General features: G+C 39.8%; 1 protein-coding gene across 1 annotated transcript in view; it reads right to left on the bottom strand.

Annotated features, from left to right (window-relative positions):
• PEX7 (peroxisomal biogenesis factor 7) overlaps positions 1–14,817 on the bottom strand; it is a 78,858-nt gene extending 64,041 nt beyond the window's left edge. Inside the window, exons 1-3 of the mRNA XM_058735402.1 lie at positions 14,354–14,817; positions 12,249–12,306; positions 11,193–11,343 (exon numbers count right to left, since the gene is read on the bottom strand). Coding sequence (XP_058591385.1) covers positions 11,193–11,343; positions 12,249–12,306; positions 14,354–14,483 — 339 coding nt within the window. The 5' untranslated portion in view covers positions 14,484–14,817. The remainder of the gene's footprint in view (positions 1–11,192; positions 11,344–12,248; positions 12,307–14,353) is intronic.
• Between the last annotated feature and the right edge of the window lie 12,726 nt (positions 14,818–27,543).

The following is a 27,543-nucleotide window of genomic DNA, read 5'->3' as shown; positions in this document are numbered from 1 at the left end:
TACTGTAAGCTAAGTTCAACAACATATATGCATAATTATTCTCTATTAAAGTAGTCCTGACATACACCCGAGTACATAGCACTAAAAGTGACCAGCCAGCAGATCCTTCTGAGTCTTAAAAATTCTAGCTACCATATTTATGTAGGAAGCAGGATATGCAGTTTGCTGGGGCTTAAATATGGGTTACCCATTCTCTGCTGTCTGGCACTATGCCTAGCCATGTTGGCACCTTAGTTTCAGAAAACAAAATTGGTAATACTGATCCTGTCTTTGTTTAAAACTTTAATATTTTTCTCATCACAGATTTTTTTGCAGTATTTCTGATTTTTTAAATTACTGCATTAAGATATTATTTGACTATTGAGTTGTTGGGGTCCTCCTTAATCATGTACCTAAAGTGAGTGCTTCACCCACCCTATTCTAGTCCTGGCCCTGCTGCTGTCCATATTCATGAAAAAGAGAGAAAATCAGTTGGAACACTGAAGAAACCACAATCCAGCAACAGAAGCAGCTCATAAAGAAGGGGCAACAAAAACCAAAGAGCTGCCATGGCCATCTGTTAGTTATGGATGGAAAAAGATAGGCTTGGAAGCAGTCATTGTGAGCTGAAGAGTTTGCTTTTATCCTCTAGGCCAGGGCATGGCACATTTCTTCTGTAGAGTAGTATATATAGAGAGAGAGTATATATAGAGTGTGTATATATATATGTGTGTATATATATATACACATTGGGCTTTATGGGCCATTTGGTCTGTCTTTCGGCCCAGTAGAGCACAAAAGTAGCCATAGCTGATACTTGATGAGTGGGCATAGCTGTGTTCCAATAAAACTTTATTTACAAATCAGATAGCAGGCTAGGTTGGGCCCTGTCCCATGAGTAGTAGTTTGCCAACTCCTACTCTAGGCTGATGTGAACAGTCAAAAATAACCACAATAGCAAACCTTTATTTAGCACCTGTTATGTGCCACATGTTGTCATAAGCATTTTACATATTTTATCTCATTTAATTTTTTTAATGTTTATTTCTTTTTGAGAGAGAGAGAGAGACAGAGCGACAGAGCGTGAGCAGGGGAGGGGCAGAGAGAGAGGGAGACAGAATCTGAAGCAGACTCCAGGCTCAGAGCTGTCAGCCCAGAGCCCAACGCGGGGCTCGAACCCACGGACTGTGAGATCAAGACCTGAGCCGAAGTCAGACACATACCTTACTGAGTCACCCAGGTGCCCCTATTTTATCTCATTTAATCTTCCCTTCTATGAAACTGATACTATAACAAGACCCAAAATGTATAAATAAACTCTTCAAATTCCTAAAGCTAGTTAAGTGACAGAGCTGAACTCTGAACCTCAGCAGCCTAACTGCAGAGTCCACCCTTAATCACTACGTGATGCTGACTCTACATCATGCTACCTGAGGGCACTGTTGAATTGGAATGACGTGGGGCTGCAACATTAGGGAAGTAAAAGCCTGCCCTTACTAGTATCGCCCTTCGTGGGAGCCCAAACTGATCCCACTTTGTTTCCATGAATTATCCAAGAACTTAAAGCCCTTGTCCACTGTCCACTTGGTGACCTCCCACTCATTTGTCAAGACTGGGCTCCACCACAGCCTTTATGAAATAAGCCTCACCTCGATAAAACCCTCCATGATTTAAATGTTTCCTTCCATGCACTCCAACAGCACCTTGCACCAACTTATAATTCAACATTTACCATATTTTACGACAACTTTTGTTAAATACCTACTAGATTCTGGAAGATCCGTCATGTGGGCAAAACCACCTTGTATGCCTATGCTTGTTGCAATATAATAAGCACTCAACAAATGGGAGTTAAAAGAGTTTATCCATCTGAATTTACCTTCACAATCTGCATCACTGCTAAGTAGTTATAAAGAGCTACTGTTTTCGTTTCAGAGGATAACTGAACAAATATAACTAAAAACTAAGATCAACATCTCACACTCCACTGCCTCTACACATGTCCAGTATGACACGGGATTCGAAACCTTATGACTTCTTACCTTTTAAAACTGCAAAAGCCCCCATAGGGGAACCCAGCCCTAATGAGAACAAAAGATAGAAGGTAACCACGCTGACGGCGGTGTTGCTGCCAGCTGTCTTATCAGTCACACAACGAAGTGCAAGCAGTAGGACTCTAGGACAAAACTAGGGACAGGATCCCCAGGGTGATGTTGAAAGTGGGATAACACAAAAAGAAATAAAGGCAACCTCAAGGGGCGCCTGGGTAGCTCAGTCAGTTGGGCGTCTGACTTTGGGTCAGGTCATGATCTCGCGGTTTGTGGGTTCGGGCCCCATGTCGGGCTCTGTGCTGACAGCTCAGAGCCTGGAGCCTGCTTCGGATTCTGTCTCCCTCTCTCTGCCCCTCCCCTTCTCGTGCTCTGTCTCTCTCTGTCTCTCTCTCTCTCTCTCAAAAATAATAAATGTTTAAAAACATTTTTTAAAAAGGCAACTCAAAAAATATTTTATTTGACTGTATTTAAAATATTAGGATACAGGAAAGTAACTTAAAAAAACAAACAAATAAACAAACAAACTACAGTGAGGGGGGGGTGCCTGAGTGGCTCAGATCATGATCTTACGGTTCATGAGATGGAGCCCCACGTCGGGCTCTGTGCTGACAGTACAAACCTGCTTTGGATTCTCTCTCCCTCTCTCTCTGCCCCCCCCCCCACTTCGCTCACTCTCTCTCTTTCTCTCTCTCTCTCTGTTTCTCAAAATAAATAAATAAATATTAAAAATAATAATAATAAAACTACAGACATAAGTACAACATGGGTGCTGGGATGGAAAATTCAGCTTGATGCCCAGAAGAGAGGATCCAAGCAGGACCTTGAGGCCTGGCTAAAATGTCAATAGCAGAAAGCAGAAGTGAAAACAGTGATCAGAACTGCACCTCCCCCCACTCCACAAAGTCATATACAGGCATAGACAGCACCCAAGGGATCAGGACTAGGGAATACTGCCGGATAACACCAAGGTTTTGTGCCTGGGGACTATCAGTGGTGGTGGCATTAACAAAATGGGAAGACTGGAGGAAAGAAGATAATGTGTAATTTTGGACATACTGACTTTGAAGTGACAGCAAGATAGTCAAGTGGAAATGTCTAGTGGGAGCAGGGTTTGGGCATTAACCTCAGGCTCTGAAAAAAGTTTACAGTCAGAGAGATGTTTGAGAGACAGTTGAAAAAGGATGAGTAGATTCCAATATCCCAACTTCAAGTTACCTCACTAATCTATTCAACAAGTATTTCTTAAGCACCTACAGTGTACAAGGCACAAGGGGAAGGGGAGTACAATGTTAGACAAGACAAAGCCTCAGTCCAGATGGGTCATGTATTTTAGCAGAGGAAGACAGACTATAAATAAATAATTTCAGAATGCGATTTTAAAGGAAAGCTATGGAGCAAAATAAAGCAAAGGAAGGAGACCGGGAAACAATGTAGAATTAAGAGGTCACTTCTCAGTAGAGTGGTTAGGGAAGATCTCTCTGAGCAGGGACCTGCGTGCAGGAAAGACAGAACTCTGCACGTTTGAGAAGAAAGGCTCTGGCAGAAGACTAGGAAAAGACCCTGAAGCAGGAAACAAGCTTGTCACGTCTGAGGAACAGAAAGGCCAACTATTTAGGAGAGACAGGATCCCAAAAGACCATAGTTCCAAGTTTGTACATAATTTCTCTTAAGAGGCTACAGCCATCAACTCCTCAGCTACCTACCACCTAGGCCATAGCATCCTTCAACTGCTCTTCCTATCCATCCTGGCTCACCTCCAATCCATTATCCGCATTGCATAAAAACACAAACGTCATTCCCCCACAGAAAGCCCTTCAATGGTATCATGCTCTGTGGCTCCTGCAACTTACCATCTTCACTCCACATTGACATTCATCCATGCTGCTGCTTATTACCCAAAGGTCGAAATCATGCAAAACTATGAGTGATTTAGGGATGCATACATATGTAGTAAAACGAAAAAGAAAAGAAAACAGAAATAGAAATTCACAATTAGTGGTTACTTCTGGGAAGAGGGGAGGAAAGAAAAGAGGAGGAAGAAGGGTGGAATCAGAAAAAAGTAGATAGAAGATAGCATCTGTAAGCAGGGGCTCCAAAAGCATAGGTAATGTTTTATTTCTTAAGTTAGATGATGAATATGCAAGCATTCATTATACATGTTTACTTCTTACATATATTCATGTAAACATGAAATCTTTCATGGTAAATTTTTCAAAATCTTCAATGTCTTCCCACTGGTCTTAGCATAACAGCCAAAATGCTGACTTTTCCAGGCACACAGGCTCAGTACCCGCCCTTCAAGAGGGCACTTTCCTTTGCCTCTAACCCTATTCCTCTGGACTCTCTCTACCTGAATAGTTATCTTTTAAAGTTTATTTATTTATTTATTTATTTATTTTGAGAGAGAGAGAGAGAAAGAGAAAGAGAGAGACAGAATCCCAGGTAGGCTCCGTGCTGCCAGAGCAGAGACAGATGTGAGGCTCGAACTCTCTAACCTGTAAGATCATGACCTGAGCAGAAATCAAGAGTCAGATGCTCCACTGACTGAGCCACCCAGGCGCCCCTCCACTTGAATAGTTAAATCCTACTCTCCCTTCAGAGTTAAGGATGCCATCCTGGTCCCTTCCTGCAGAGAAGATCCTCTCCTCTTGTAGTACTCCTTACATTCACAGCACTTATCACATTATAAATTAGATAACCAGCAGCGTAAGCCTCCCTCCCTAGAGAGGACAAGGACTCCAGCAGGCAAGGACCATTCCCAATTCACTCATCTTCCCCACTAGGCTTCACACAGTCCCTTGCAGACAGTAGGGTTAATCAAAGTTTCTAGAATGAATGAAGGTGCAGAGAAATCTGCATGAAAAGCACACCTCACATCAGTCCAGTCCTCCAACCTTTTCCTATTTCCAATTCCCCTGTCCACTCCCACTCAAACAGTGGACATGACTTAATGGCCCAATTAAGCATAAAAAAGAAGAGAGGAATGCAGTTGTGCTTTAAAAGCAGGGTCCTCTAAAGGCCTATCTTAAGTAATTACTCTCGGCAGTGATGAAGAAAATTGAGAAACTGCAAAAAGAAAAAAAAAACACACTGAACAGTATTTTGCGTTGCTTTATGAAATCTGAACCTCATCAAAACCACAGTTTGAGAGAACAAATTTTATTACTGAAATCAATTCCCAAAGAGCTCGCTTTTAATCTACTGTATAGTGCTGCCCTTTTTAAGTTGGTCTATTTAATTAAAAATCATCAAATAAAAACTATGTCCAGAATGTTCATACTTATCTGTATCCATACAAAGGAAAGGGACACTGACTTTTAATTACTGAGCGATTAGAAAAGGCTACATATTTCTTTTAATGTGAAACAATTTTTTAAATTTATCATTATAGAAACATTAAAATGTGCATAAAAGAAAAAATATCATAATAAATCCCCAGGTATCTATCACATACTTTCCAGAATTATCAACATTTTGCCACCTTGCTTCATCTGTCCTGTTACTGACTGACTTACTGACTGACTGACTGACTGCTGGAGTATTTTAACATCAGACCACTTCACTCATAAATACTTAAGCAGATAAGGATATTTTTCTTTTTTATATAAGCAGAAGGCCATTTTCACACCTAACAAGATGAATAACAGTTCCTTAATATCATCCAAAACTCAGTCCACATTCTTATTTCCCTGACTGTCTCAAAAATGTCTTTTTACAGGTGGTTTATTTGAATCAAAAACTAAACAAAATCCATATTTTACCCTTAGTTGTTATGTCTCTTAGATCTAATCTAGGAAAGTCCTCCTCTCCCATCTTGTTTTCCCCACCCACCCTTCCCATGACATTTATAATTGTTGAAGAAACAAAGTTAATGGTCCCATAGAATCTTCTGCATTCTGGATTTGGCTAATTGTCTCTCTTGGTGTCAACATTTTCCTCTACTCCTCCCATTTCCTTTAAGTTAGAAGTTAGGTCTAGAGGTTTGGTTCAATTCAGTTCAATCTTATTTAAGCTTCCTATTACATTAGGTGTATAATTGCTGGCTGACCCACTTTTAGTGATCTCAAAATTGTTCAAAAGATGTATAAATATTAAATTAATGTTTTAGCATTCATAGATAATCTTTGCCTACACTCATTATTTCATTACGGGCTACTAAATGGTGACTCTATAATTGTGCTATTCCTTCTGCATTTAATAGTCAGAATTCAGTTATGAGAAATTTTCCACATCAACCATTCAACTACCCCACAATAAAATTCACATCAGAAAGGCAGGATAAATGCCTTGATTCTTCATATTTGCTTATCAATTTTCAGAATGAGGCCATTGTCCTAGTAATCTTCAGTGATGACCAGCTGTTGTTTTTTAATGTTTACAACTCCATGTAATGGGTAGAAATATACATATAAGTGTGTATCTCTCTGTGTGTATAGTGTTCCAACTCATTGCTGTCATTCTTTTTGATGTTGAAATTGTCCATCATTGGCCACTGAGAGCCTTTTCAGGTTATCTGTTCCAAACGTCTAATGTGATCCCAGTGGACTTTCACAGTCTTCTGGCACAAGAAGATGTTTTGGATTCACCTTGTACGTTTCCTGCCAGTCCTGGAATCAACTATTTCTCCAAAGATCCCCAGATCCTTTTAGTGGGAAATGGTATTTAGAGGCAACAATCTGGGCACTAGGGATATCACTGAGACTGAGTTGTCAATGCAGCTCAGTCTTTACAGTCCAAAGAACCAGAACAAATGGACTTTTTTAAACAGAGAAAAATAAATCATGAGTCTGTGCAGATACTTCCCAGTTTTAGGATTAAATGTCTCTATTTAACTTCTTTATTCTCATATTACTTTTCTCTTACATAAAAAGTTTTGGTTTCTAATAACATAATTACTGGTATATGTGAACCTACATGATATGAGAGTTTCAAAATAACAATACTTATCTTTCTGAATGCAGTTTAAAACTTCCTTGCAACTCTTTTTGTTTATCAGAAATATCTTATTAGGCATGGACAATCACTAAACTGTATTTCTAAAGTCACTTGAAATAATTATTTTCAATACCTGGTTATAATGCCAATTTGATACATCACTAGATGAATGTGTTTTCTGCTTGTTCTCAATTTTTAGCAATTTTTTTTCCTTTTTAATTAAACAGTGATTTTTAACTTTGTAAAATATTTCAACTTTTCCAAGGCCAAAACTGTGATATAAATTATATTTGGAAAATTAGCCATCCTTGTCCCCTGCCTCCCCTGATATCTTCCCCACCCTTTTTAAAGGTAACCATTTTTATTGGCTTTGGATTCTCTTTCCATTGTTTCTTTTTGAAATATATGCAGATATATATATAAAATTCCTCCCTGTCTCACATTACATTTACATAAAATGTAAATTCTACATATATTTAAACAGCTCTGCCAATAATTCAATAGGATAATTTCATAGACTATCAGATTATAGCTAAACTAAAAAAAAATTTCTAGTTTCACATGATTTAAAATTATCAAATAAGATTGCATCATTCTCCTACGTAAGTTTCCTACTAGATCTAAATTAGGAGATATGGGATTCTAATTTCTAGATATGATTCACTCACCAACCTGCTTTAGAGACAGGCACAGTGTTTGAGACCCACAATGAGTGTATGACAGAGAGACTACATATATAGTAGCCATATTCATGCGTGAAGGTCATTCTTGACCCAAAAATATTCCATCACAGTTTCCATCTATTTAAAACTATCACTTTCTCTTCTTTAAAAAGTTTTAAAGCTTTGAGGTTACCACTTCACAAGGTAAATCAAAAGATGCATTTTATTACGTAGTTTTTAAAATCTCCATTTTGAATCTACAACCCTCAAAATATTAGACAATATACATAATAAGGTCATCAGAACTGAATGCCTATGAAGTTAAAGCAGTGGCTTCTAAACACTACTGTACATTGGAATAATCTGGGAATCTAAATCATGCCGATTGATGGCTGGCTCTAACCACCATGAAGATTTTTAAAAGGTCCCTACATGATTCTATATGTGGCAAAGTTTGAAAACCACTGAGTTAAGACAAGCACTTTCTACTTTGTTTTCATTTCAAATAGTAAAATTTAGTACCTAAATTACAGTCTAGTCATACCTAGCATCTGGAAAAGTTGGATTAAGTGGAAAATGGCTAATACTTACACATCCGTGTATGTCCTGTTGTCTGCCCATACTGTGTGGCCCCAAATCTACAAAATTAATCCATCTCTCCCCTGAATATTCAAAGCATCCAGTGCAACCCCAACCAGGCATTTAAGGCCCATCAGGATATAGCCCTTCCCCACCTTTCCCGCCTCATCTCCCACCATTCCCACACAGACACTCTGCTCTAGTCACACCAAAGGACCTGTGACTGCCTTGAACATGTCATGCTCTTTCACAGATCTGCACCTGTGAGATGCTCTTTTCTACTAAAACTGCCCTCTTCCCCTTGGGCTGCCAGTGAATTCCTGCTAACTGTCCAAGACTCAGCTCAAATGGCATCTCTTTTGTGACGGTCCTTGGTTTCTCTATCTGCACCTTCTAGACACTTCTTTTCAACATGATCACATTATATTAGTTTGCTTGCATGTCCCAGATCTACTACCAGAGATTAGCACCTGAGTCTTATTCATATTTGCAACTTTGAAGACTAGCATATGCCTGGCACAAAACATGTGCTACCAGTACGGACAGATCTAGCTTTTTAAATACAAGTTAAAACTTTAAAATACTAAACAAGGTAAAAAAAAAAAACAAAAAACAGAAAGAAAAAGAAAAAAAAAGTGAATGCTTTTCAAACATAGTATAGTGAAAAGTAGTGAAGGATATTACATCCTATTCATAGTAAAATCCAACAACTCACTGACACATAACTGGAAATTATTTTTCCCCATAATCACAATTCTATGGGGGAGGGGATGCTTTAAATTTATTCTAAATTTTAAGAAAAATCTTATTGCAGTAACCTAATCCAGAAAAAATGGCTAAGCATGACTAAATACACACAAGGAAATATATCAAGTTCAATTGTGCCCCCGGAAGAAAGGAAGAAACGAAGGAACGGAGGGAGGGAGGGAGGGAAAAAGGAAAGATAGATCCCTTCAGCTGACAAGTCTGTTGTTCCATTTTAAACACAAATGCAAGGGGCGCCTGGGTGGCGCAGTCGGTTAAGTGTCCGACTTCAGCCAGGTCACGATCTCGCGGTCCGTGAGTTCGAGCCCCGCATCAGGCTCTGGGCTGATGGCTCGGAGCCTGGAGCCTGTTTCCGATTCTGTGTCTCCCTCTCTCTCTGCCCCTCCCCCGTTCATGCTCTGTCTCTCTCTGTCCCAAAAATAAAAAAAAAATTAAAAAAAAAAAAGTTGGAAAAATAAACACAAATGCAATTTCTAAAGGGAACAAACTGGTATTAAATGCATGACTCACTGTCATTCTGCATTAATATTTTTTATGGGCATCCATCATTGTAAACTTTTCAGCTTCTATCATATCACAAGAGTTAATCATTGATTTTTTTAATTTTTTAAAAAAATTTCTTTAATGTTTATTTATTTTTGAGGGGGGTGGCGAGGAGGGGCAGAGAGAGTAGGGGACACAGAATGCGAGGCAGGCTCCAAGCTCTGAGCTGTCAGCACACAGCCCGATGCGAGGGGCTCAAACTCACGAACCGTGAGATCACAATCTGGGCCAAAGTTGGACACTTAACCAATTGAGCCACTCAGACACTCCATTCATTGCTTTTCTTAAAGTAAGCAAGGTCTTAACCACATGGCACATTTTTACTACAAAATGTATAGCTAAATACACTTCCTCCACAATGAAATACGAATAGCTGCATACTTAGTTCAAAGGTAAGTTTTCATAACCAAGAACTTGAAGTGGGTCAAATCTTTTTTCAAAAAAGGTAAGCAAATTGATAAGCCTATTATTTGACAATGAAGACAAATGTTAACTACTTTTCAAAAATTGTAATGAGCACATTGGGAACTAGATGTTGATGTAAACCTTAAATTGAGTATATGTCACCTTGAATGTCACTCCTAACCCACTCTCTTAACACTCTGGAATCTTCACACAACTAATCCTTTTATCACAAACGACTAATATTCTTGCATTTAACAAGCATCCTTTGAAGGCCTTCTATGGGCCAGGTACTGTGCTAGACACAAATCTGAAAGTAAAATTGAAAGATCTACGGCTACCTTGAGGGAAATTTTGAAACATTTTAGGCAAAACACCGTAAGGGAATGTCTTTCCCATCACATTCATTAAAAATACCTTTGTAGTTTTATATGACTGAAAACCAAACTATTTTCTTTTTTTTTTTAATTTATCTATTTACATTCAAGTTAGTTAACATACCGTGTAGTACTGGTTTCAGGAGCAGAACCCAGTGATTCATCACCTCACACCTGTCAGAATGGCTAAAATGAACAACTCAGGCAACGACAGATGTTGGCGAGGATGCAGAGAAAGGGGAACCCTTTTGCGCTGTTGGTGGGAGAGCAGACTGGTGCAGCCGCTCTGGAAAACAGTATGGAGGTTCCTCAAGAAAATGAAACTTAGAACTACCCTGCGACCCAGCAATGGCACTACTAGGTATTTATCTAAAGGATATGAAAACCAAACTATCTTCTGTGCTACCCGTATACATACACGCAGAACCTAGATACATGAACTGGTTTAGATTTCAAATTTCTTCAGTAAACTCTGTCTCATAATCTGCATTTGATGCTCTTGCTCCACTATATTCTGAAAATCCCTAGGAACCTTACTGCGGCCCTAAAGGCGATCTTGTGGCGCCTTGGTGAAAAGTCTGCCTACTTCCTCCTTACGGCGGTATAGGGCAAGCATACCCTACAGCGGGAAGAAAGAGATGGGCCTCTTCTGGAGGAAACAGCGCTACAGCATACCTACTACTGGGGGCGTTTGTACTGCCTAAGAAGAAGCTTGACCTTTCCTTCTTTCTTAGCTCCTTAGGGCAAGATGTACTTAATGTCGGAATAATCAAATAACAAATGACATCTACCATATGCAAGAAACACTAACGCTTAAACTTCCAGTCCCCTTGTTTCCATCCCCAAATGGATTTCATCTAAAACAAAACCAATCAGCCCAGAAAGACTTGCCTTCCTACCTCCTGAGTGTGTTCCTTGTAGACCTGCAGTGGTCCTGCGGCTTTGGCCGTGTCCCAGAGCTGCAGCGAGCCATCGCCGCTACAGGTGACCAGGATGTGTTCATTGTTCTCGCTCCAGGTCACGTCAAACAAACCATCGTTCCAGTCAAAGCTACACCAGGATAAGTAAAATTAAAAAAAAATCCGGTTGCACAGGCAGCTGAACATAAAATAGGAACCATAATTTTACAGTCTTTCAAGTTTATCACATATTTTAACACCCATTATCTCACACGGTCTTCACAACTATGGAAGAGAAATAGAGCTAGAACTTGACAGACCCAGAAATGAGTTCAGAGATGTGACAGGAACATCCCAGGTCACACAGCAAGAAAACTGTGGAGCTGGATTAAAATTCGGTCTCCCATTTAGAAATTTGGCGCTATTTATGAGGCCAGGACGCCATACCTGGGTGCTCACTGTTTTGCGGTTTTTTTGGGGTTTTTTGTGTGGTTCACAGGAGGGAGCAGCAAGCACTTCACAATACTAATTTAGACCAAGAATTTCAACTTCCCACATAAAATTTCGCCTGAGCTGTGAGCAGGTCATGATCTCATGACAGAGTTTCCTTTCCTTTCTCTGACATTGACTAACCCAGATGGAGGTGTTAATGAGTCCAACAGTCAAGACAGCCATAGAAACAAGAAACGGAAAGCAGTGCTAGATAACTCACAAAATGGATAATTAGCTCCTGAATGAATTAACCCAAACTATGTGAAAAAGACAGCAACGTTAGAAACGTCACACAGTATACTAACTAGTTTACATTTTTTTATGTTTAACTTTTCTACTTTATAAATGAACACTAAGAGACAAGGGCTTTAGAAGAAAAATGACATAATCACAGTTTACTGGCAAAAATAAGTTCTATATATGCACATGCTGAAGTTTCTTTTCTACCACAAATTTAAAAATGAAAAAATATTTTACTGATCAAAAAGATTCAAAATCTAATTATACTAAGGCTTTGGTAGCAAAAGAGAATACCTGTAAGTTTAATCATTAGAGCCACCTTACCTTCTAAAAAGTCTAAGCCCAGATTCATTTTGATCCAATATTAGAAGGGTTCCACAGCCTAAGGAGAAAAAAAAAAAAATCAAGATCATGCTTTTGAACTTGCCAGGGGAACAGCTAAGGTGAAGGGTGGGGGGGGAGGTTGCTGAGGAATGAGTACCTAATTTTACTACCACAAATTTCTCCCTAAAGTTATTGAGACCGTGCATGCAAACTGATCAGGACTGTGTGCTCCATTCCTGTTTTTCTATATTGCACCTCAACCATGAAATATTAAACTTATCTCACCTATGCTTGGGATCCAGACACAGCCCTAAACGCGGGGGGGGGGGGGGGGGGGGAGGGGAGGGGGATATCTGAATTAATATTCTATGGCCAGACAGGCTGTCAGGCACATAAACCTCCCAAATAGGTGTCATAATCCCTATTTCCAGGCAAGAAACCTTTGGCTTACAGATTCCAGAAGCTCTGCTCCTTCTACTGCATCACACTGCCTTGCTAATAAATGTGAAATACATTCAGCATGGGATTTTAAAACAAAATACCTGGTGGAATTTACCACATACTAGATGGTAAAGTGCTGAGTAGGTTAGTTATCTACCCAAAATGAATTATTTTTCTAACGGACAAGCATATTTTAAAAGATGTATTTGTCATATAGACTGAGGGAGGAAAAACACTCAATTTAAACAGGATTAAAAAAAAAAACACCTCCTTGTAAGTTTTACAAAGGATTTAATTTAAAGTATCAAACTCATGAGTTTCAACCTAACTGGTGGGTAAGTATTGTAAACTTGAATGTACCAGTGCAAGCAGTAAGAGCTAAGTGGTGAAAATATAAGTAAATATTTCTTGCCTTCTGAATTTTAGAAATCATACCATTTTTTTTCCGCCCTAGGGCCAAAGAAAAACAACTATCAAAAGCTGACGTTATGCAATGAATTATTTCACAGAGCTTCTGCGCATAAATAACAGATAAGCTTTAAGTTAAAAGAAGAAATTTTAAGAATGGAATCCCACCTTCCAGTCTAGTCCTTGAAAAGAGACAGTGAACTTGGGGTCCCTGGGTGGCTCAGTTGGTTAAGCATCCCACTTAGGTCATGATCTCCCGGTTTATGCCCTATATGGGGCTCTGCACTGACAGCGCAGAACCTGCTTATAGGATCCTCAGTCTCCCTCTCTCTCTCTGCCCCCACCCCTGCTCAGGGGCTCTCTCTCTCTCTCTCTCTCTCTCTCTCTCTCGAAAATAAACATTACAGGGGCGCCTGGGTGGCGCAGTCGGTTAAGCGTCCGACTTCAGCCAGGTCACGATCTCGCGGTCCGTGAGTTCGAGCCCCGCGTCAGGCTCTGGGCTGATGGCTCGGAGCCTGGAGCCTGTTTCCAATTCTGTGTCTCCCTCTCTCTCTGACCCTCCCCCGTTCATGCTCTGTCTCTCTCTGTCCCAAAAAAAAAAAAAAAAAAAAAAAAAAAACGTTGAAAATAAACATTACAAAAGAGAGAGACAGAAAGAGAGCGCGCACGAGTTAACTTGAACCTCCAACTACTTGCAAATGTGTGTATTCCTCCTGAGACAACAAGAGGTAGGGGCAGAACTTGATCAATTTCATGATGGCAATTGTGGGGAGACTCCAAGCGTCCGCTCAAGGCCGTCCTTCTTACGACCCACAGCCCGGATGCAGACTGTGAGGAAGGTGGACCCATAAGCAAGGTACTCAGGTGACCCTGCGGACCGTCCCCTTACAAGTGCTGTCTGTCGCGTCCGAATGGCGGGAGGGGTCACATCCGCTGAGCCCGCTCAAGGCAGGAAGTGTGTGCCTGGGGGTGGGGGTGGGGGGTCAGGTGGAGGTGGAGGAGGTGCGCTAAGGAATGAGGGTATGGGCCAGCAGGCACCTCCCAGATGCTACTTCCGCAACGTAACTGAAAGGATCATAGACCCAGACCCACCCCCCACAATGGACAAAGGAGGAAGCCAGAATTCGCGCGCTCCTCGGCTCCCCCTGGTGTACACTTGTGGCACTGTCTACTGTCGGAAGTGCTTTCCCACCACAGGGTGAAGCTGGGGTTCGGCTGGAACCCGCCCCCGCCCCGGCGGCGCTGCGCGGCCTCACCCGCGATGCCATAGTGCTGCGCGGCGGCGCAGGCCAGCCGGCCCGGCAGGTACGGGGAAAACTCGGCCGCATAGCCATGGCGGCCCGGCACCCGCAGCGTCCGCACCGCTCCGACGCGCGCCCCGCTCATCCCGCCCGCCGCTTCTGGGCCTCGCCGCCCTGGCGCTGCCACAGCCGTTTCGGATCAGAGGCGGACAGTCCCGCCTCGCCGAATTAGAGACCCAGGAAGACGAGGCGGAAGTGAGGACACCCAGTGCCCTGAATGCTGGATTTCGATTGGTCCGGAAAGGAAAGGGCTCTGACTCCGACGGAGTCCATCTTTGTTTTGGGCAAAACAAAGTGATTTGCGCCACCTATCTTGTACTAGACCTAACAAGGCAGTGTGATTGTAGGGTTAGGTGACAACTTTTGTTTTAGCATGTTAGCCTTTACTGCGCGTTTTGGGGGTTTTATTTATTCCTTGTGATTTTGGAAGACTGGCATCAGGAGGTATTTCTGATGATTATAAAATAAGACAAGTTAGGGGCGCCGGGGTGGCTCAGTCGGTTAGGCGGCCGACTTCGGCTCAGGTCACGATCTCGCGGTCTGTGAGTTCGAGCCCCGCGTCAGGCTGGGGGCTGATGGCTTGGAGCCTGAAGCCTGTTTCCGATTCTGTGTCTCCCTCTCTCTGACCCTCCCCCGTTCATGCTCTGTCTCTCTCTGTCTCAAAAATAAATGTTAAAAAAAATTTTTTTTAATAAAAAAAATAAGACAAGTTACAGCAACTCTGAAACCAAGCAGCGAGCCAAACAGGCAATTGATGCTGTGTTGCCCAAGGTAACTTGAAGCAATATTAAATCAGGTGGGAGTGAAGCTTAAGGAAAAAAGACATCATAAGCAATTAACTTTTTAAAAATTCTCACTACGTATATTGTGTATATGTAGTCTATTGTATATACTAGTGTTCAGATATGGGGCTAATTAAGACAAATTAAATCTCATCCGTTCATTCAAAACTTTACCAAACATGTACTATGCAGAAGGTGACTATATATAATCTGTTAAATATGACACTTTTGAGAGTGAAAGGGAGTGCAGTTAATAATGAAGCCAGGTAAACCAGCACAAACCTTGTCATATGGCCAGCTTAACTGTACAATTTTAGGCATGTGGATTTCAAAAGCAATGAGATGTAGTCCATGCCCTCAAGAGATTAGTATAATAAACTTGTCAACAATTAAGTGTAATGAAAATACTGTAGGTGCTATCATAAATAAATAAATAAATAAGTATATGTGTGTGTTTAAAAAGAAAGTTGTCACTGCTTTCAGGAGGATTGGAAGAATGGAAGGAAAAACTTCAGAAGGAAGGTAATGTTTGTGGTGTGTAAATGATGACGTTTTATTTAAATAGAAAAGGAGGTGGAGGTCATTGTAGGGTCAGCAATAACATGAGCAACCCAAGAGACAAGAAAAAGCATGATCCATAGGAGGTCGTAGCTGCCAGGACTCAGCCTGACCAGATAGAAGGGGTATGGTGAAGGATACTGAGTGGAGGGACTAGAGTGTCCTACTGGGGCTGGATCATGAAGAGTCTTGTCTGCCATACCAATGGAATTGGATTTCGACTGTAATTTAAACAATGGGGAACCATCAGAATTTTCCAGCGTGATAAATTAAATGACCAAATTTTCATTCTAAAAGATCTTCTGTATCAAAAAGTTTTCTGGATAAATTTCCAGAGTATTATAATGGGTGCCTAGGTGGCCCAGCCGGTTAAGCATCGGACTTCCACTCAGGTCAGGATCTCACGGTTCAGTTCATGAGTTCGAGCCCCACGTGGGGCTCTGTGCTGACAGTTCAGAGCCTGGAGCCTGCTTCAGATTCTGTGTCTCCCTCTCTCCCTGACCCTCCCCTCCTTGCACTCTCTCTCTCTGTCTCTCTCTCTCTCTCTCAAAAATAAATAAACATTAAAAAATAATACTGAATGTGGGTGCACACCTGGGTGGCTCAGGCGGTTGAGCATTGGACTCTTCATTTCAGCTCAGGTCGTGATTGCGGGGTTGTTGAGATCAAGCCCCATGTCGGGCTGCATGCTGAGTGTGGAGCCTGCTTGGGATACTCTCTCTCCCTCTCTCTCTGCCCCTCTCCTGCATGTGCACTTGCACATTCTCTTTTGTTCTCTCTCTCAAAATTAAAAAAAAAAAAAAAAAAGCCTGAACTTCTGGTTTCTGGTTTTACCTGTAAGGAGCTTGGAAGTTAATACTCTGTCCTAAAAAGCTGTAAATTAACTACTCTTCTTGGACTTTTAAGAGAGGGGAAGACACATAGCAAACCTCTGCCCAATCTCAGATTGAAGAGATAGACAGATGAATACAGGGAGACACGACTTATCAGAGTCAAGCCTCAACAGTGGAGACTACCAGAGGAACCAGCGCCTAGGTAGGAAATCATGAACTAGGATTAATAAATTACTGGAGGCACAGTGTGGTGAAATCTTAGAGTTAAAAACCCCAGGGGGGATGTAGTCATAGGGAGGGACCCAAAATATTGTGAGTTACCTCCATGAGGCCAACTAGGTTCCCACAGTAAATATCAGAGAAAAATCATATTGTGCTTCTGGTAGGTGGAAGGTAAAGGAACCATTTTGAAACATGCCAGAGTACTCTGTTCTTAACAAGGCCTGACCTCAGAGAAAACTAGTTAACCACATTAGAATTTTAGGCTAATTCTAATTAGCCTAACTTAGGCTGATTACTAAGTGACCTGAAAGAAGGGAAATAGCCAATCCCAGCCCATTCTAGACATCCTGTCCTACTTAAGGGAGAAAAATACTGAGGAACACTGGGGAGGTTCACACTCCAGAGACACAAACTAGGCTAAGACTGAGATGTAATTGTAGGAATATAGAATGCTTCCCCTGTCCCCACACCTTACCACTACATTACTAAAGGCCTATTCATAGCAGACCTTAAGTATGTAGTTCAGTCTATTTTGACAAGTGCGTATATCCATGGAACTAACACCCCTATCAACATCTAGAACATTTCAATCCTTCCAGAAAAATTCTGTGCTCCTTCCTAGTCAAACTCATCCCTATCCCTGTCCGCAATCAACCACTGATTTGATTTTTTGCCTGTTAAGAACTGCCTGTATTCCAGGACTAGAAATGTATTCCTTGTGGGTTTTTTAATTGATCACTTGGAATATTAATCTTTTAAATGCAAGTAGGTCACACAACACTTGGACTTTTACAATACTTTCCCTAAAGTTTTGTAAAACAGAAGAGTTTCGACTACATCAATCATTTCTAGCTAGGAGGCCTTATAGACTATAACAGGCTGAAATGAAGTATTCCAAATATTTCAAAAGCCAAACTGGAATTGCACATTTGTAATTCTGCAGCAGAAGCCAGCCTAAAATTCTAACTTTTTTTGTTTGTTTTTAGCCAGAAATTATATGGATGCAAGGTGCTTATGCTTGTTCTCTGGTGCTGATATTAACTTCTGATTGCTTATGAAATCATAACATTTCTGGGGTGCATGAATGAAAAAATTTGAAAAGGTTTGTAGGTTTTAAATGGGTTGATCTTTAAGGTTCTGCAACAGGAGTTTACCAAGCCCAAGAGGAGTTGCAAGGCATAGAGTTGCTGGCTGTTATACACATATTATTGGGATCACTGAAAACATATGAATGGTTGATTAGATAAAATTAAGTGCAAAATTTAAGTGTCTCCAATTTTATGACTATGCTGTGGTTATGTACGAAAATGCCCTTATTCTTAAGAAATACATAGGAAATAATGTAAGGTAAAGGGAATTATAAAAGAATGACCTTTCAAATGGTTCAGAAAAAAAAAAGGAATATGGACATGTACAAACAGATTGATAAAACAAATATGGTAAAAATGTAAAGGACTTGGGAATCTTGGTAAGAGATATATGGGAATTTTATGAATTATTCTTGTAATATTTCTATAAGTGTAAAATTATTATAATGGAAAGGTTTTCTTAAGTATATGACTAAAGATTTTACTCATTCAGATTGTTCTTGTCTAATTAGTTTGAATTAGTAGGAAATGGTTCTAATGTGTTAAGTGGTACCTGGGAGCAGGTGAAAAATTCTAGACTGGTGCCCACAGAGTCTCTATTGGTGCATCATATGCCAGAAACATCTGTTGTGTGATCTGTGGCTTCTGACTTGTATAAGTTTGAGGGAGTATGTTTGGGAAAAAAGCAGAAGTTTCCTGCTACTGAAGTTGAGACTGAAACAGAGCTCACACTATATTTCAGAGGTCATCAGGCAGAAAAGTCAATGGGGAAATCCAGGTCAACTATAATTCCCATCATGACTAAGCAGTGTAAAGACTCTGACTACAGTGACCTAGAAATGACCCGAGAGAGAAATCAAAGCAGGATCACTCATTTCTAGGATTCTTGGTAAGGTTTACTCAGCAATTCATAAATCTTACCATTTACAATAAGCACAAACCTCTAAGATCAGTACATATATTTCACTTTTGAATAAATATGCAATAGAGTACCAAGGTATTTCTGTGAACTATATATGTTGTTTATATATTTGGATTTTTACTTTTTATTTATTTTGAGAGAGAGAGAGAGAGTGCACAAGCAGGGGAGAGGCAGAGAGACAGGGAGAGAGGGAATCCCCAGTAGGCTCTGTGTTAGTAGCACAGAGCCCTATGCAGGGCTCAAACTCACAGTTGTGAGATCATGACCTGAGGCGAAATCAAGAATCCAATGCTTAACCTACAGTCACCCAGGTGCCCCATGTTGTTTATATATTCTTAAGAAAGAGAAGTTTAGCTAGAGAAACAAGTTACCAGGTATATAGGGAATATGTATGATCATCTTAAATCTGAACATCAGACATTAAAAATCTAGTATGCTCATTATGTGCCTTGAATTTCTTAGCTCTGGAAGACAGCATATTCTTCAAAAGCTATCATTTCATTTTCATTGACTAAGAAATAAAAACAATACTGGCTTCCTTCAAACCTGTTCAGTCCTCTTAGTCAGAAAGGCAGGAATGCTTTCATCTGAAAAATGAAATCTTACAAGTTGTCTGGCTTTTTTCTCAGAGTCCCTGAGATCCTTGATATTTTCTAATACAGTATTTTTTCTTTTGTTTGTTTCTTTGCTGTGCTGTTCCTCAAACACCCAATCTGTCTCCAGCCTCAGAGTCTTTGCACTTGCTATGGTGTTTGAATTTCTTTTCTTTTTTTTCTTTTCTTTTCTTTTCCTTTATTATAGTTTGTAATACAGTATTATTCACAGTAAAAAAGAAGTCACTATATTATGAGTCAATTCACTGTAAATAATGATGAATAGAAATTTCAGCTCTAGTATTGCTGACTATATGACTTTCAGCAAATAATTTCTCCCTCTGAGCCTCAGTTTCCTCATAAATAGAGCTTTCTATGAAGGGCAAGCACAACAGTGAGGGATCTAGAAACCACATGACTGAGAGAATTGTTGAGGAGAACTGGGGTATCATCACACACCTATTAAAATGGCCAAAATCTGGAACACCTACACCACCACATGCTGGGGAGAATATGGAACAACAAGAAATCTTAATTCATTGCTGGTGGGATAGCAACTGATGGAGCCACTTTGGAAGACAGTTGGTGACTTCTTATAAAATCAAACATACACTCACCATATGATCCAGCAATCTTGCTTCCTGGTACTTACCCACAGGAGTTGAAAACTTATGTCCACACAAAAACCTGCATATGGATGTTTATAGCAGCTTTATTCATAACTGCCGAAACTTGGAAGCAAGTTGTCCTTCAGAAGGTGAATGGATAAACTGTGGTACATCCAGACAATGGAATATAATTCAGAACTAAAAAGAAAGAGCTATCAAGCCATGAAAAGACATGGAAGAAACTAAATGCATATTACCAAGTGACAAAAGCCAATGTGAAAAGGCTACGTACTGTATGATTTGAACTGTATGACATTCTGGAAAAGGCAAAATTACGGAGAAAGTAAAAAGACCAGTGGTTGCCTGGGATTGAATGGTGGTGGTGGTGGGGATGGTGGGGGTTGGGAGAGATGAATAGGCAGAGCACAAAGGATTTTAGGGCAGTGAAAATATTCAGTATACCAGAATGATGGATACATGTCATTTATACATTTGACTAAACCCACAGAATGTACAACACCAAGAATGAATCCTAATGTAAGCTATAACTTTGGGTGATTATGATGTGTCAATGTAGGTTCATCAATTGTAACAAATGTACCACTCTGGTGGGGGCAGGTGATAATGGGGGAGGCTATGCATGTGTGGGGACAGGGTAGGTATGGGATCTGTACCTTCCCCTCAATTTTTCTGCAAACCTAAAACTGCTCTTAAAAAATGGTCTTAATAAAAAAAAAGTCTGCTGCATTAAAAACAAACCTTAAGAGTAGTTAATGTTCAAAAATAAATTGAAAAGTTTTAGAATTTGGTTTTTTCTTGACTATCCTTCAAAGAGAAAACTTTCAAGAAGATAACAAAGAAAAATCTCCCCTTCCTCATCTCACTAACGTGCATTGCCTACAGATTTCTTTTGAAAGATTCTTTTGTTCCCTACACCCACTGACATTTCTGGGTGTTCTTTAATGCTGCCCCTACGCAAGAAAAATCTTTACCTTCTTATCCCACAAGCCAACTCTCTGTCCTCTCTCAAATTCTCCATTAAGGTTGACTTCTTCCAGAAATCCTAAATCATCCCTAAAACTTGACTTCTTTCAGAAATTCTAACTCATCTCTAAAATTTAACTTCCAAATTTGAAAGGAGCTTGCATTTAATATAATTTGCAAGAATTATAATTGCTTTTCTTGTTTTCTTGTTATACAGGTCATATCTTTTTTGTTACAAATTTAGTGAATAAAATATTTGTAAGGTAATTATTAAGGTATTTTTAAAAATTTTAATGCTTTTTATTTTTCAAAGAGAGAAAGAATAAGAGACAGAGAGAGAGAGAGAGAGAGAGAGAGAGAGAAATCGGGGGAGGGGCAGAAAGAGAGGGAGACAGAATCTGAAGCAGGCTCCAGTGCTGACAGCTCAGAGCCCTACACGGGGCTCAAACTCACAAACCACAAGACGGTGACCTGAGCCGGAGTTAGACACTTAACCAACTGAGCCACCCAGGCGCCCCAGTTTTAAGGTATTTTTTTAACGCAGAAAGCAGCGGACTGAATGTCAGGACTCTGCTTTATGTTTTGAGGCATATTGCTTTACCACTTTGGTACTCTATTTTCTCATCTGTAAAGTAAGTATGATAGATTCTGATCCTTTTTATCTCTTAATATCATGATTTTAAGACTTGCTATAAAGAAAAGTTATTATAGTTGAAAGCTATTTTTATTCAAACTAAGACCACCAGAGGGTGGCCAGGCTTTATCCCAAAACCTGGATTCTGTATTTCACACACAATAACATTTCCTTTTCGTAGTGAGTTTCGGTAGCATCACAAACCAAAGCTTAATTCAGAAAGTAAATGTTGCTGAAAATCATGCTCCTCAACAAGAAAGTTAATGGTGCCACAAAATTAAAAGAAGTAAAAGGACAACAAATTGGTTTTCTTTAAAATTTAACCACTTGTTTTTAAGATCTTCATCCAAAGGTTAAGAATATGCAAAAGTTTTCTTGCTGTGTACTTTATAATTGAAAAAAAATTAACACATGCACATGGTTAAAGAATTATTCATAGAGTGCGCAGCGAGAAGTGAGTCTCCTTCTCACTCCAGACCGTTTAATTTTTCAATTTCTTTCCTCAGAGAGAATATATTGTTTACTGGGGGGGAAAAGTACAGAACAGTGCTTATAATATGCCACCATTTGTGTTTTCAGAATACATGTATGCGTGTCTATCTCCTGCCTGTAAATTCATAGAATTATCTCTAGAACAAAATACAAGGAGACTGCTAATAGTGGTTGCCACTGGGAAGAAAAATGGAGACACTAAAGCAATAAGATGGAATCAAGACTTACTAGTCACTATTATACTTTTATTAACTTCTAATTTTATACCATATGCAAGTATCAATTCAAAGTCCCCACAATACATCTTGGAAATCATTCCATATCCACACATAGTTCTAGTTCAGGCTTTTTAACAATAGAGGGGATTCTTTTTTTTTTTTTTTTTTTTAACGTTTTTTATTTATTTTTGGGACAGAGAGAGACAGAGCATGAACGGGGGAGGGGCAGAGAGAGAGGGAGACACAGAATCTGAAACAGGCTCCAGGCTCCGAGCCATCAGCCTGGAGCCTGACGCGGGGCTCGAACTCACGGACCGCGAGATCGTGACCTGGCTGAAGTCGGACGCTTAACCGACTGTGCCACCCAGGCGCCCCGACGGGATTCTTAATCTACTTGGAATCATATATATTCAGCTTTACCCAAAATAATATTGCTGAGAACAGGCTTTGGCACTAAGCAGATCAGGACTGAAGTTCAGGCTCCATTACTAACTATGAATACAATCGTGGGCAAGTTACTTTTCATTTCCTTCTCTGTAAGCGGATATAGTAATAGTCTTTAGGGCTGTTGTGAGGATTTAACTAGCAAATTATGCAAAGGGTCCAGTATTATGTCCAACACAGAGTAAGCACGCAGTGAAGTTTAGATTTTTTTCTCTCTGGGCTTACTGGAAAAAAAAAATTGATTAAATGCCTAAAATAGAAAGACAAAGGTGTGTTTTTTTGTTATTACTAATTATAATTATGTTGTTTGTAGTAGACTTCTGCTCTGAAGACATAGACACTGAAGAGTAAATGTTAAAATAAATGTATACCCTTTGAAAGGAAGCTGGTCTTTTCTTTCTCAGGCAGTTAAATGAGGAAAATGAAAGAGCCATGGAGAAATTATCCAGTCTTATTGTCAGCTAAGCTATACAATTTGAATAAGTTAGGCCAAAAATGAGGAAGCTATCTGAGACTTTAACATACAACACAGGTAGTTTATTGCGTATGTCACCACAATCACACAGAAATGATTGTAGAACACCGCTCTTCCTGTTATTACTTGTGATAGATTGTCTGGGTGGTGTTCTCTCCCTGAACTTGTATGTGGAAACCCCAAGCCCCAACGTGACTATATTTGGAGACAGAGCCTTTAGGGAGGTAATTAAGATTACATGAATTCATAAAGGTGGGACCCTAATCCAATAAGACTGGAGTCCTTATAAGAAGAGGAAGAGACACCAGACCTTTTTCTCTCTTTCCTGTGCATACACAGAAGAAAGGCCATGTGAAGGTGCAGCTAGAAGGTGACTGTCCAGGGGCACCTGGGTGGCTTGGTCGGTTAAGCGTCCACCTTCGGCTCAGGTCACGATCTCACGGTCCGTGAGTTCGAGCCCCGCGTCGGGCTCTGTGCTGACAGCTCAGAGCCTGGAGCCTGTTTCAGATTCTGTGTCTCCCTCTCTCTCTGCTCCTCACCTGTTCATGCTCTGTCTCTCTCTGTCTCAAAAATAAATAAACGTTAAAAAAAAAAAATTAAAAAAAAAAGAAGGTGACTGTCCACAAGACAAAAAGAGACCTCTCCCAGAAACTGAATTTGCTGGCACCTTCATCATGGATATCTAGCCTCCAGAACTGTGGGAAAACCAATGTCTGTTGTTTAAGCCACCTAACTATAGGTATTTTGTTACGGCAGCCAGAGTAGATGCATGCACTACTGAAGGAATTTCCTCTTTGTCAGGACAACTGGAAAATGTGCTTTTGCTTTTATTGATATATATGCCTATCTTCACTCAAAATTATTTCTAAGACAAAAAAAAAAAGATAGAGACAGTACAAATTCAGAAACCTTTCAAGAAGTTAGTGATTACTCTAGCAGTGAAATAAATTGCTCTGATGCTCACTGATTTAATCAACTTCATTTTACAAATCAGGAAACTGAGGCCAAAAGAAAGGAAGTCAGCTCCTTCACAACTCAGCCAGAACTGAGTTTAATCAGGTGCCCAGAGCTCTTCCCATTACACCTGCTGCTTTAGAGCCACAGGCCTTGTTCATTCCTGGGGCTTCAGGGCATGGGAAAGAGGGGGGCAGGGGACAACTGACTACAGTTTCATGCCCAGTCATACCACTAAGAGGCCAAGGACTTAGGGACACACGCTATCTTCCCTGAACCCAAAATAGAACCCCTCAGAGAAGGATTTTTTTTTCTTATTTAGGAGATCAGTGGAGATCTCTTTTATTTTAATTATAAATACATTAAGGAATTTGCAGATTATTTTGAGAACCAAGAATGGTGCATTTTACTAAATGAAATGGGTGACAGCCCATAACCCATACTCCTTAAATAATAACTGTCTAGGTGGGATACTCAGCACTCTACAAATTTATAGATGGGTAAAAGTTTAATATATGATTTTTTTTAAAAGCTTAAACCCCCCCACACACATATATATACACATATATATACATACATATATACATAGATACGCATATATATACATGAAGGAATTATCATATATATGCATACATATATACGTAATATATACATGCATATGCATGTATATGCATGTATACATGTGTGCATGCATGTATATATTACGTATATATATATGTATGCATATATATAATTCCTTCATGTGATAATCTGAAATTTCTCCTTATAAATCTATCATCTATTTATAGATAGATACACATACATGCATACATAATTCATATTGAATATTAAGATATCTGTGACAAAGACTGTTGCCTATCCAGTATCCATTTTCCCCTTCTTCCCTGGTAATAAAACTACGAAAATGGTGGTTGCATATATGTGCCCGGGTTTAAAGTTACAGTTTCCAGCCTCCCTGGTAGATATCCTTTCTCTAAGGGGACATAAATGGGTGAGGATTTGAAGAAAGCTGTTTTAAAACAGCTAATTAGCAATCAGGCATTCCCCTCCTTCCTGCTGCCTGGAATATGGATGTGATGGCTGGATTACAACAGCCATTTTCTTCTAATCATGAAGGTGTTAGCTATGAGATGGGGATTAGAAAGGAGAAACAGGGAAGGAGTTTAGATCCTTGGTGACAATGAAGCCACCAATCAAGTCCTGGACCAACTAAATCCGGACTTATTTTATAGGCAAGAAAAATGTACTATCTTTTTTGAACCTCAATAATTTCGGATTTTTATTATACGTACTAACTGGAGTATACATTCCATAAGGGCAAGAATCGTTGCCTGTTATGTTCACTGTTATATCCCAGGAACCTGAAATAGGCATTCAAAACATATTATTGAGTGAATGCAATATAATACAAACCTAAACTCTCACTGTATTTTTTGTAATATTGTAAAGGGTAAGCTGAGAAAATTCTGGAGTTTTTGCAATGCTAAATAGAGATTAGCAAACACAAAGCAGCTGGAACCTTGACAAAGAGTGGTGCAAGAAGATTTTTCCAATGTAAGCTAAAAATAGTGTGGTCTCTCTGGGAAGGACAGAGGCTGGTTCCAGCTGGGGTAAACTGTTTATGGTGATCCTGACCACAGAAAAAAATCTGAGGGGCTCTGAGATATTAGCCACTCCTTTCCTTGCATTACAAGACTGTAATATTATAAAATTATTTCATCCCACCAGTGAGGTTTTCAAGAATGATGAAGGGGCACCTGGGTGGCTCAGTTAGTTAAGCGTCGGACTTGGGCTCGGGTCACGATCTAGCCCTCTGTGAGTTTGAGCCCAGCGTCGGGCTTTGTGCTGACAGCTCAGAGCCTGGAGCCTGCTTTGGATTCTGTGTCTCTCTCTGCCCATGCTCCACTAGCGCTGTCTCTCTCTCTCTCAAAAATAAAATAAAACATTTAAAAATTTTTATCAATCAATCAATCACTCAACAAACCGCACTCCAATACCGGATTTTGGGTGTTTTGAAATAAAATCCAGGCCTAATTTGCGTGATCTCCAGCACCTTAAAGAATGCCCAATACATAATAAACCTTCTATAAATGTTGACAACTGAAGTTGAATTGGAGAAGTGGAATAGGAAACGTAAAATACTTATCTTCTCCTATCCCACCCCTTCCCTTTCTTCATACCCCTCGCCATTCAAGTGGAATCCAGGTTTGCTAAAAGTGTCAATGGAAGTTGAGTTAAGGACTGCCTGAAATTCCAGTACAAGAAATTTATTCCCAGTGAATTTTGTACATGATTACTTGAAAATTCTTCTCTTAAATGCAAGTAGGCTATATAACAAAGAATACTGAATTTTAATTTCAATTTGTCTTTTACTTCTCAGTTCTGTACTTTCCCTGGAATTTTGTTTCTTCCTATGTAAACGGGAAGTTTCCACTACATCAATCATTTCTAGCTGCGGGGGGGCGGGGGGGCAGGGAGGGAGACTATAACAAGATTAGATAAAGATGTCTAAATATTTCAAAAGCCAAACAAGAATCGCACATTCATAATTCTGCAGCAGAGGCCAGCCTAAAATTCTAAATCTCTTTGGTTTTAGGCTGAAATTATAGGGATGCAAGGTTGTTACAAATTATATGGTTATAAACTGGTTCTCTGCTATTGATATTAATTTCTGAATGACCACTTAGGAAATCAAGACACTTCTGAGTTTATGGAGGAAAAATATTTGAACAAGTTTGTAAGTTTTATAAAGTTGGTCCTTAAGGTTCTGCACAGCCAAGAGGACTAAGGCACAGAGTTATTGTCTATCATTCATACCTTATTGTGCATGAGTCTTTTCTTTAGCTTTATTGGACTGTAAGTGATAAACAGATGCTGTATACATTTATACATGCTTTGATATATGTATATATTGTGAAAGGATAAATACAATCAAACTTAACATAGTTACCTTGTGTGTGGGTATGGGGTAGATGAAGGTAGGTGGTAAGAGCATTTAAAATCTACCCTTTTAGTCAGTTTCAAGTATACAACACAATATTGTTAACTACCAGTCATCATGCTGTACATTAGATTTCCAGAACTTATTTATCTTGCATAATTGAAACTTTGTATCCTTTGACCAACATTTCCTCATTTTCCCCACCTTAACCCCTGGCAACCACCGTTCTATTCTGCTTCTATGAGTTCAACTATTTTAGATTCTACATATAAGCAAGATCATGTGTATTTATCCTTCTGTGCCTAGTTTATTTCAGTTAGATAAAGTAACAAATCATAAGATTTTCTTCCTTTTTTTAAGGCTGCAAAATATTCCCTTACTGTGACTTTTAGCAGAA

This window comes from Neofelis nebulosa, chromosome 6 (assembly GCF_028018385.1).
Source record: "Neofelis nebulosa isolate mNeoNeb1 chromosome 6, mNeoNeb1.pri, whole genome shotgun sequence".
Taxonomy (NCBI): Eukaryota; Metazoa; Chordata; class Mammalia; order Carnivora; family Felidae; genus Neofelis; species Neofelis nebulosa.
Note: the sequence above shows the minus strand (reverse complement) of the source record. Positions and strands in the feature narration are given on the sequence as shown.